The following is a 10571-nucleotide window of genomic DNA, read 5'->3' as shown; positions in this document are numbered from 1 at the left end:
CTTTCTCTCTTTGTTGCTCTCAAATAAATAAAAGTAAGCAAAAAATTTTTTTTCTTAAATTTGGAAAAAAAAAAATCTGGGGCTGGAAAGATGGCTTAGCAGTTAAAGTGCTTGCCTGCAAAGTGTAAGGATGCAAGTTCAATTCCCCAGTACCACAGAAGCACTTTGTAGAGTGGACTGAGAATGAGTAATGTCTTCACCCTGTTCACAAACATCAAAGACAGAAGAGGCCCAGTTCTGGGCGTTGTTGTACAGAGATTTCTTATAGATTTATTTGTGTGTCATGTTATATAGAGATCTATTCATATATACCTTTTTTAATACAATCTATATTCCTTTCCCCTCCCCACCAAATCACAACAGGAGATACACATCCGCCCAGGACTGGCACTCGGCCGGAGCCGTGACGGAGCCGCTTCTAAAGCAGCAGCTGCTCTTGGGCTCCTCCGTCACTGGGCGGGCAGCACTCGTCCCGGAACCGAGGGGAGACAGCCGCAGTGGGATGGGATGAAAGCGTCCCGCAGTTCCCAGGACGGCAGATGCCCCAGAACTCTCAGGCTGGGAATGAAGTGGGGACCCCCCCATGGCTCTTCAGATGCCGCCTAGGAGGTGTGGACGGGAGGGGGAATGGGGGACCAGGCATGCAGGGGTGAGGGTGGCGGTGAAGGGATCCCTGCGAGTTGTGCTGGAGACAGAGCACCCCCCCACCAGAACTTTCCAGACAGAAGTAACGGGCAGGAGCAGAGCTGAGCGCTCAAGAAAGAAGACAGCAAGCGGGGGTGGGGGGAGCAGTTGAACACTTGGGAAAAAGCCCCACAGACAAAAAGTGCCAACAGAGCGTGCCCTGAACTGGCCTCCTTCACACAGGTGTGGCCTAGGCTGGGGTGGAGGAGTCAAACGCCAGGAGCTAGGGTTATCAGTTGACCAGGGGCACAGGAGGGCTCTCTGAGGACAGTGAGGGGCAGCCGGGCAGGCACCTGGGGCCCCACATGCCCAGGGAAAAACGAGGCCTTTCAGTTCGACTTGGACCAGATCTTGGCGCTCCCTCGGAGCCTGGAGAGAGAGAGGATGCAAGGTTCCCCGACTCCTGGAGATTTCCCCCACTCCCTACCCCATGCAAATGGGGTTCCTGTCATAAAAGCCAGCAGCTCCCCAACATGGGCTCACCCTTTGCCCTTCGAAGCTTTCTTGCTGGGCTGGCGCTGGTTGGTGCCAGAGGCTGGTTCTCTCAGTTCAGTCAGGTGTTGCTCGGGGTCCTGCGACGTGGCTGCAGCCGCCGCCGCCGTGGTAACTTTAATGGTTTTCTTAAGGTTAGCAACCTACCAGGACAAAGAACCAGCGGATGGCAGGAGAGCTTCCAGGGCCTGGCAGGTCCAGCTCCCGTCCGCCGTGCGCCTCGGGCCCACCTCCAGCCTGCGCCCAGGCTGGGAAGCTCCACCTAGCCTGCCCCGGCCTCACCTCACTCTCGATCTGCTGCTTCAGGCCCAGCTGTTGCTCCTTGTGCTGGTTGGCGCGGCTCACTTGCTCCTCAATGCCCGACAGCACCACCTCACAGCCCACACACCTGCCAGGGCCCGGGGACATGAACAGCGTCAGCAAGGGAGGGCTGTAAGCACAGCCCAAAAAGCAAAGCCGGGCGTGGTGGCGCACACCTTGAATCCCAGCACTTGGGAGGCAGAGGCAGGAGGATCGCCGTGAGTTTGAGGCCACCCTGAGACTCCATAGTGAATTCCAGGTCAGCCTGGGCCAGAGGGAGACCCTACCTCAAAAAAGCAAAAACCCACAAAAAAAAAAAAAGAAAGAAAGAAAGAAAGAAAGAAAGAAAGAAAGAAAGAAAGAAAGAAAAAAGCCACTCTGAAACAACCCTAGGTGGCAGGCGTGGTGGTTCACAAATTTAACCTCAGCACTCAGGAGGCTGAGCTAGGAGGAGGATCGGAGTTCAAGACCATACAGGGCTACAGAGTGAGTTCCAGGTCATCCCAGGCTGCAGTGAAACCAGACCTCAAAAACTAACCGGGCGTGATGGTGCACACCCTTAATCCCAGCACCCGGGAAGCAGAGGTAGGAGGATCGCCGTGAGTTCAAGACCACCCTGAGACTACAGAGTGAACTCCAGGTCAGCCTGGGCCAGAGTGAGACCCTGGCCTGAGAACATCAGTACTACCTCAAGGAGAGCCTGTGGCGAGTCGGGGGGGCCTGGGAGCAGGAATGGAGCTAAAGCAGCTGTGGTGGCAGCCGTGGTGTCTCCCACTCTCCCCTCCTGCTACTCTGGCCCCGCACAGATATTCCCAGATACACCCCACTTCTGTTGCTCGGCACAGCTGGGCCTCCACCAGGGGTCTCCCATGCCTCGCCAGCTGGCCACATTAGCCCTGCAGACTGTTCCTCTAGGGGACGTGCTCCTGTCCTGTCCTGCTTGTCCATGCCCTGGCTCACCCCAACAACTCACCTCTTTTCTTCTCACATCAGCTGACTCGAATTACCTCAGGGAAGCCACTCTTCTCCTTTCCCTCTGCCGCCACCCCCCCCCCCCCCATTTTCCTGTTCAAGACCAGCCACGGCTTCACAGGGAGACCATAGTGGAGTCAGCCACAGATACAGAGTGAAAAAGAGGAAGAGGCCCAGGGCCTGTATTCACCACTGGTGCGTCCAGCCCATGACGGTGACCAGCCTCCGGGCGGAGTCCTACGAGAGCACCAGTCGCACTTTCTTCAGGGACCCTGCCTCTTTCTCTCCCACCTCATGGCTCAACCTGGCAACCCAGCTGCTGGCCTTTCCCACCTGGAAGCAAGGCTCCTGCTGCTGGTGAAGGAAGGGAAGGGTGAGGGATGAGACCCAGCTCTCACCACTCCTGCAGGGTTCGGGAAATGGCACTAAGGTCTTGGCGCTGGATGTCCCGCCCAATGCTGTAGTCAACCTCCAGCCGCTGATTACGCTGGTCCAGGGAGCCTCGGAGCACATCCGCATACACGGCCTCGATGACGAGGTCTTCCAGTTGCCGCACATTACGCAGGGCCAGGGCCTCCAGCAACACTGCATATGGAATGCACTGAGGCCCAGGGAACAGACCAAGATTTGTGAGGTTCAGCAGCAGGGAAGGGATTCACAGAATTGTCCCTCTTTTTCCACCATTGCCCAGGGCCACATGCCCTCCACCTCTATTCCTAAACCACTTCCTCTAAAACACTGGTTCTAAAAAAAACATAGTATTTCCACCTCAAAAACAAAACCATAAAAGGACGATCACTTATTTATTTATTTATTTGCAAGCAGAGAGAGAAAGAAAGAGAAACACAGAGAGAGAGAGACAGAGAGAGAGAGAGAGAGAGAGCGTGCACACGTAAGCTAGGGTCTGGTCATTTTATGAACGAACTCCAGACACATGTGCCACCTTGTGCATCTGGCTTTATGTGGGTACTAGGGAATCAAACCCAGGTTGTTAGGCTTTGTAGGCAAGTGCCTTAGCTTTTGAGACATTCCTTGAACTTACGGTGATCCTCCTACCTCTGCCTCCCGAGTGCTGGGATTCAAGGTGTGCACTACCACACCTGGCTTCAGCCCCCCCGCCCTTTTTAAAGTACTTTTTAATTTATTTACATGCAGAGAAACAAGAGAGAAAAGGCATACCAGGGCCTCTAGCCACTGCAAATAAACTCCAGATGCATGTGTCACTTTGTGCAGCTGGCTTTACATGGGCACTGGGGAATCGAACTCAGGTCTTAAGGTTTTACAGGCAAGCACCTTAACCACTTAGCCACCCTTTTTTTTTTTTTGAGGTAGGTCCCTAGCCCAGGCTGAACTGGAATTCACTACGCAGGCTCAGGATGGCCTCAAACTCAAGACAATTCTCCTACCTCTTAAAGGCACGTGCCACCATGGCTGGCTCCTGCTTTTTTTTTTTTTTTTTCCCCGAGGTAGGGTCTCACTCTAGCCCAGGCTGACCTGGAATTCACTATGTAGGCTCAGGGTGGCCTTGAACTCTCGGTGATCCTCCTACCTCTGCCTCTGGAGTGCTGGGACTAAAGGTGAGCGCCACCATGCCCGGCTCCCTGCTTTTGTTTTCACTGTTTGTTTGTTTGTCCATTTTGGTGTGGGTGTTGGAGGCGGATGCATGAACCCGGTAGAAGCTGAGCAAGGGGCCCCAGCGATCCCCCCCCCACCGTGGGCTGGGGTCACGGGCACTCACAGACATGTGAGCCTTTCACGTGGGTGCTGGGAGTGCGCAGCAAGACTCCCGAACCACTGAACCGTCTCCCCAGGCCCTAGGCATTCCTTTTGAGGTCTCTACAGTCAAAAGCCTGATTCTGGCATGATCACCAGGACTCCACGCTAACAACAGATTGAGGGCACAGGGCGGCATGCGACAGACAACTGAGCTCACGGGGGCGCGAGGAGCTCTGGGTGCTCCGGACTGACGACGGCAGGGCTGTCGCTCACCTTCACCTTGGCAGCCAGAGTGACGACTGAGAGGTGTCGAAGCTTGTTCCTCTGCGCCTCAGTGAGTGGGGGCAGGTCCCCGGCTTCAGCTGGCGGAGAAGAGCAAGCGTCAGTAACCTCGCTTTCAGTTCTATGGGAAGCCCTAACTTTCTGCAAGTTTCTCCATGTCAACAAAGGACTTGACACTGACCATGTTATGCCTATGGCATCCCAAGAACAACGTCCAAGTCTGCAGAAATTCTTTTTTCCATTTCCACAGCTCCAGCCCCTATTTACCTAGGTAGTCAGCATAGGTCCCATAAGCAAACACCGTGAGCAGCCGGAACGTGGAAGCAAAGTCGCTCTCTGCCAGCTGGAAGAATGTAAGGGAAGAAGTGACAGGAAGGACCTCTGTTGGCACTCGGTCTTTTCTCTCTTATTTATTTATTTTTGTATTTTCAGGTAGGGTCTTGCCTCAAATTCACTGGCAATCCTATCTCTGCCTCCCAAGTGCTGGGATGAAAGTTGGGCACCGCCATGCCCAGCTCTTGTCCTATTTTGAACTCAGCTTTCTGGCCCCATCTTTCCAAGATAATGTTTCCTCTCCTGGCTCATCAAGAGACTTTCTCTACCTCTCTAAACATGCTGTATTTAACAACAGACAGTTTTTACCGCCTGCTTCTTATTATGCTAGCCTCCCAATCCACATGCCCTCTTCCTCCATCCAGTTCCTGGTCTCCATCAGAGTTGGAAACATTCAGGGCTCAGAATATAACACACAGACATGTCAGATACTGCAAATTATATTGTTTGTTCTTCAGAATGTATACACTGTTCTTTTTATAAAATGATCCTATTTATTTGTTTGCAAGGAGAGAACGAGAGAGGAAATGGACACACCAGGGCCTCTTAACACAGCAAACGAGCTCCAGATGCAGGCCACGCTTTGTGCACTTGGTCTGAGTGGGCACTGGAGAATCTGGGCCAGCAGACTTTGCTAGCAAGTGCCTTTAATTGCTGAGCCATCTCGTCAGTCCCTGTATATGCCTTTTTATTTTTTTTTTAATTTTTAAAAATTTTTATTTATTCATTCGACAGACAGGAAGAAGAAGAGGGGGAAGAGAGAGAATGAATGAACAAATGAATTGACTCTCCAGGCCTCCAGCCACTGCCAACGAACTCCAGGCACATGTGCCACTTTGAACATCTGGCTAACATGGGTCTTGGGGAATAAAACTTAGGTCCTTTGGCTTTGCAGGCAAATGCCTTCACCACTAAGCCGTCTCTCCTACCCTATACCTTTTTATTTTACTTATTTATTTACTTATTCTTTTGATTTTTCAAGGTAGAGTCTCACTCTAGCCTAGGCTGAACTGGAATTCACTATGTAGTCTCAGGGTGGTTTTGAATTTATGGCGATCCTTCTACCTCTGCCTCCTGAGTGCTGGGATTAAAGGCGTGCGCCACCACAGCTGCCCTGTATAGACTATTTTTAAATTTTTCTGCAGGCATCTGGATTTGAGAGGTCTGTGCTTCAGACCCAACTCAGAGGAAGGCTGTCTTACATCACCCATCAGCATACCCTCTCCTACCGTGGTCCAATGACAATGACACTCAATGCCCCCATGAGGTCTTCACCTAGGAGTCTCCGCAAGGCTTCAGACCTGCTCTTACTCCACAGGGATCTAAGAGCTACAGTTACAGTGACTCTAAAAGACAAGCTAATAAATACGTGACTTCAGCACCTATAGGGCGCTCATCTGATCTTTCCACTGGGACGCAAGCTTTAGCAGGACAGATTCCTGGTACAAACCAGACCACAGGTACAGTACTCGATCAGGAAGTGCTGTTTTGTTTCATCTTGAGTTCTTTATGGCCACTGCAGAGAAACTTAGGGACAGAATATAGCCAGAGGGTGTTTTCTAAGGAGCCTGTGACCCAACAAAGTTTATACCCCTTAATTCAACTAGACTTTCTAAAGCTTGCCTCAGTTTACTCACAACCCAGAGTCACTGTCTCAGGACACAGGCTGGTGTCACAAGTCTTGGCAACCCATTTGCTCTATATTTTAAATGCTTTTTGTAGATTTTTATTAATTTTTTAAAAAAATTTATTTTTATTTATTTATATGAGAGAGAAAGAAGCAGAAAGAGAGGGACAGAATTGGCACTCCAGGTCCTCCAGCCACTGAAAACATAACTCCAGAGGTATGCGCCACCTTGTGCATCTGGCTTACATGGGTCCTGGGGAATCGAACCAGGGTCCTTTGGCTTTGCAAGCAAATGCCTTAACCACTAAGCCATCTCTCCAGCCCTTTAAAAGCATTTAATTCTGCCACGTTTGCATGAATGACTCTCTTTGCTGTGTTTCTAGAAGCTGGACACATGCTTTGGAAAAAGAAACAAAAAACACCACCTGTTCCCTTACTTATACTGACTATGTATAATCAGTATGTGCCACTCTGTGAAGGAATGGGCGTGGCAATTTAACATGCTCATCCCCTCCATTTGTACCAGACTTCCCACAACCTTACTGGATTCCTACAAGAGTGAAGTTTTCAGTTAGTAGTTCTTTTTGTTTTTCTGAGGCAGGGTCTCGCTCTACCCAGGCTGGCCTGGACTCACAGCGCTCCTCCTCCCACCATGGCCTCCAGGGTGCGCCACCGCCCAGGCACACTGCAGTCAAGCTCTTCCACTGAGCTATGTCCCTCCTCCTCTTATTTTATTTTATTTATTTATTTGAGAGCAACAGAGAGAGAGAAAGAGAGAGAGAGAGAGAATGGGCGCACCAGGGCTTCCAGCCACTGCAAACAAACTCAAGATGCAAGCGCCCCCTTGTGCATCTGGCTAATGTGGGTCCTGGGGAACCGACCCTTAAATCGGGGTCCTTAGGCTTCACAGGCAAGTGCTTAACCGCTAAGCCATCTCTCCAGCCCATGTCCCTCCTCAGCACCCAGAAAGTGGAGGTAGGAGGGTTGCTGTGAGTTCAAGGCCATCCTGAGGCTACATAGTGAATTCCAGGTCAGTCTGGACTAGAGTGAAACCCTGCCTCGGAAAAACAAAACAAAACAAACAAACAAAAAAATTGTAAGATGGAGAGGAATTGAGAAAGACACTTGATGTTGACCTGATCTTGACATGCATATACCCCACCCACAAAAATAAAATAGATATATATAAAAATTCTGCACTCAGGAGACAGAGGCAGGAGGATTGCCACAAGGTCAAGGCCAGCCTGCATTGTTACACAGTGAGACAGGCCTGCCAGGGTTACACAGTGAGAACCTGTCTAAAAAGGAATACACACACACATACACACACACACACACACACACACACACACACATATATACATATATATATATACACACACAGACACACATATACACGCTAATCTTTAAGATTATATGTATATATGTTTAATATGATACATATGTATCTTTAAGATACATATCTATATCTATATAAGTATCTATGTATGTATGGGTATGTGTGTATATATATATACACACATACATACATATATGTAAACACACACATACCCATACATACATACATACATACACTAATCTTTAAGATTCCTCATCTGCTAAGGAAATGAAGATGTTTCCCTGACTCCTTACATTGTCAAGCTGACAGCTGACCATCACACCATTCGGGGACAGCAGGGGCCGCCAGTTGCAGCAGGCGCGCACCGTCCCCGGCCTTTCCGACCCCGGGGGTCCCGGGGCTCGCCCCCTGCTACCCACCTCTCTGACATTGGGCATATCCAGCAGCTCCCCGAACACGTAGACGCCGGGGGCCTCCAGCACCTGGTGGATGAGCGTGGCCAGCGCCGCCCCCTTGGCCGACTTGGCCAGCAGCAGGAACTGCTCCTGGTTCTGGCCGGTCAGCTTCACCTCCGCGCTCATGGCTGCGGGGAAGGAGGGCGCGGGGCCGCGGCTCCCGGGCCGGCACGCTCCGGGCCGCCGATGGGCTCTGCGGGGAGAAGTCGGAGAGAACCGTCCGGAACCGGAGCCGGAGCCCGCCGCTCGGCCACGCCCCCGGGCGCCGCGTCCCGGGCCCGCCGCGGGCGCCCCATGCAGCCGCAAGCTTGCGGGGGGACGCGCACCCCAACGACCACCCGCGCCCGGCTCCGACCCCGCGGCGCGCGGATCCCCCACCCCCGCGCGTACCGGGACCGCCGCGCCGCCGCCCCGCTCTCGCCCGCGGGCTGCTGCCCACCTCACTTCCGCTTCCTCCGCCGCCGGGTTCCGGGGGACAGACCCCGCTTCCGCTCCCCCGCCGCTTTTTTTTTTTTTCCTTTTTTAAATAGTGTGTCATGCGAGCTGGAGGGATGGCTCAGCGGTTAAGGCGTTTGCCTGCAAAGCCAAAGGAACCAGGTTCGATTCCCCGGGAAGCACGTTAGCCAGCTGCACAAGGGGGCGCACGCGTCTGCAGTTTGTTTGCAGCGGCTGGAGGCTCTGGTGCGCCCGTTCTCTCTCTCTCTGCCTCTTTCTCTCAAATAAAAATAAAATACTTAAAAAACATTTTAACTTTATTTCTTTGAGAGAGAACTAGGCAGAGGGAGAGAGAGACAAAGAGAATGGGCGTGCCAGGGCCTCCAGCCACTGCAAACGACCTCCAGACGCATGTGCCCCCTTGTGCATCTGGCTTACCTGGGTCCTGGGGAATCGAACCTGGGTCCTTTGGCTTTGCAGGCAAACGCCTTAACCGTTAAGCCATCTCTCCAGCCCTCATTCTACTTTTTGTTTTGTTTTGAATTTTTGCTATTTTGTTTTTTTCGACGTAGGGTCTCGCTGTAACTCACGCTGAACTGGAATTCACTATATAGTGTCAGGGTGGTGTGGAACTCGGAGAGATCCTCCCACCTCTAGCTCCCCAGTACACCACCAGGTCTGACCATTCTACTTCTTGGTTGCTAGTTGAGGGAATAACAAGCACCCATTTTCTGTTTTGTGACGAGCCTTATTGATGAGAGCGGTAGATGCTGTGTGCAGAGGAAACTACGGGTCCCAGGCGGTCCTGGGGGCTTGCTGTGGTGCTAGGAGCCGCTGGGGACATTGACCTGCAGAAGGGGCCGAGGTCTTGGGACTAGACATGCAATGGACAGAGGACCAGAAAAAAACTAGCAGTGGCGGGGCTTGGTGGTGCATGCCTTTACTCCCAGAACTCGGGAGGCTGAGGCAGGAGGATCATTGTGAGTTTGAGACCAGCCTGAGGCGACAGAGTGAATTTCAGGTCAGCCTGGGCTACAGTGAAACCCTACCAAGAAAAATAACAAAACAAAACAACAACAACAAAACCAGAAGGAGCGAAGAGAAGCGAGAAAGGAAAATTAATAGACAGACGTTAATAGCTTCAACTACTCACTTAAAAAAAATAGTAATCCCAGCACTCGCGAAGCAGAGGTAGGAGAATCACCGTGAGTTTGAGGCCACCCTGAGACTATGTGGTGAATTCCAGGTCAGCCTGGGCTAGAGCAAGGCCTTACCTCAAAAAATCAAACAAACAAAAGGATTTAAAAAATAAAGTTATTTATTTCCCACCAGGAATAGATGGTAAGACCCTATTGCTGAAGACTCCACATACTTGGGCTGAAAGGGCAGAGAAATCCTGCTGGAACTGAGCTGAAAACCTCCTCCATGTAGACCAGCTGGCAGAAAGCTGGAAGAAGCCATTCTGCATGTAGTTCAATGGGAGAAAGAAAAATCACCAGTGAAGATACTCAACAGTGGACACTGCAAGCCTTATAATTGGCCAGCCAGGCCAAATGAGCCAACGGGTGCAATAGTGGCCCATCTTTTATGTGGAAAGCCAACTGCCCTCTAATTTGACTGGGGGCCCACTCCATACATCCTGATACTGCAAACCTACAACAGGGGTAGTCATGCGCCCAAGGGGTGTAACGTCTGCTGCTGTCTGGCTAAATGTATATACTGTGCTCATCAAACTGCCCAGTAACCACTTTTCTTAATGTTCATACCCATGTATTAATGCTACTCTCACTTTTGGTTAGAGAACCTTCTCTTATCAGATGGTAGTGACCTTGGAATGACTCAGAAGGCATCATGGTGCTGAGAAGAAGTGACAGAGGAGTGCTCAGCCCTGAAATATCTCTATCACGCCTTCCAAGGCTCAGGGTCCATTGAGAAG

The 10571-nt window shown here is 51.4% G+C and overlaps 1 protein-coding gene across 1 annotated transcript; it reads right to left on the bottom strand.

Moving 5' to 3' along the window:
* Positions 1 to 250: 250 nt before the first annotated feature.
* On the bottom strand, positions 251 to 8373 carry Cops7a (COP9 signalosome subunit 7A). The gene is made up of 7 exons (XM_045139629.1): positions 8165 to 8373; positions 4714 to 4789; positions 4438 to 4526; positions 2847 to 3049; positions 1459 to 1564; positions 1168 to 1319; positions 251 to 1053 (listed from the first exon to the last, which is right to left on the bottom strand). Exons 1-7 carry the CDS (start codon positions 8324 to 8326, stop codon positions 1014 to 1016), a joined length of 828 nt encoding a protein of 275 aa, XP_044995564.1. The 5' UTR covers positions 8327 to 8373; the 3' UTR covers positions 251 to 1013.
* Between the last annotated feature and the right edge of the window lie 2198 nt (positions 8374 to 10571).

The sequence above is a fragment of the Jaculus jaculus genome, chromosome 23 (genome assembly GCF_020740685.1).
Source record: "Jaculus jaculus isolate mJacJac1 chromosome 23, mJacJac1.mat.Y.cur, whole genome shotgun sequence".
Lineage (NCBI taxonomy): Eukaryota > Metazoa > Chordata > Mammalia > Rodentia > Dipodidae > Jaculus > Jaculus jaculus.
This window is presented reverse-complemented; position numbering and strand designations above follow the sequence as displayed.

What these genes read in the sequence shown, in the direction of transcription:
- Cops7a (XM_045139629.1), bottom strand. Translation starts at nt 8,326, where the DNA reads ATGAGCGCGGAGGTGAAGCTGACCGGCCAGAACCAGGAGCAGTTCCTG. An exon ending in GACCTATGCTGACTACCTAG is followed by an intron (nt 4,527 to 4,713) that starts GTAAATAGGGGC and finishes CTTCTCCGCCAG; the next exon opens with CTGAAGCCGGGGACCTGCCC. An exon ending in TCCCGAACCCTGCAGGAGTG is followed by an intron (nt 1,565 to 2,846) that starts GTGAGAGCTGGG and finishes GGGCCCTGGCAG; the next exon opens with GTGTGTGGGCTGTGAGGTGG.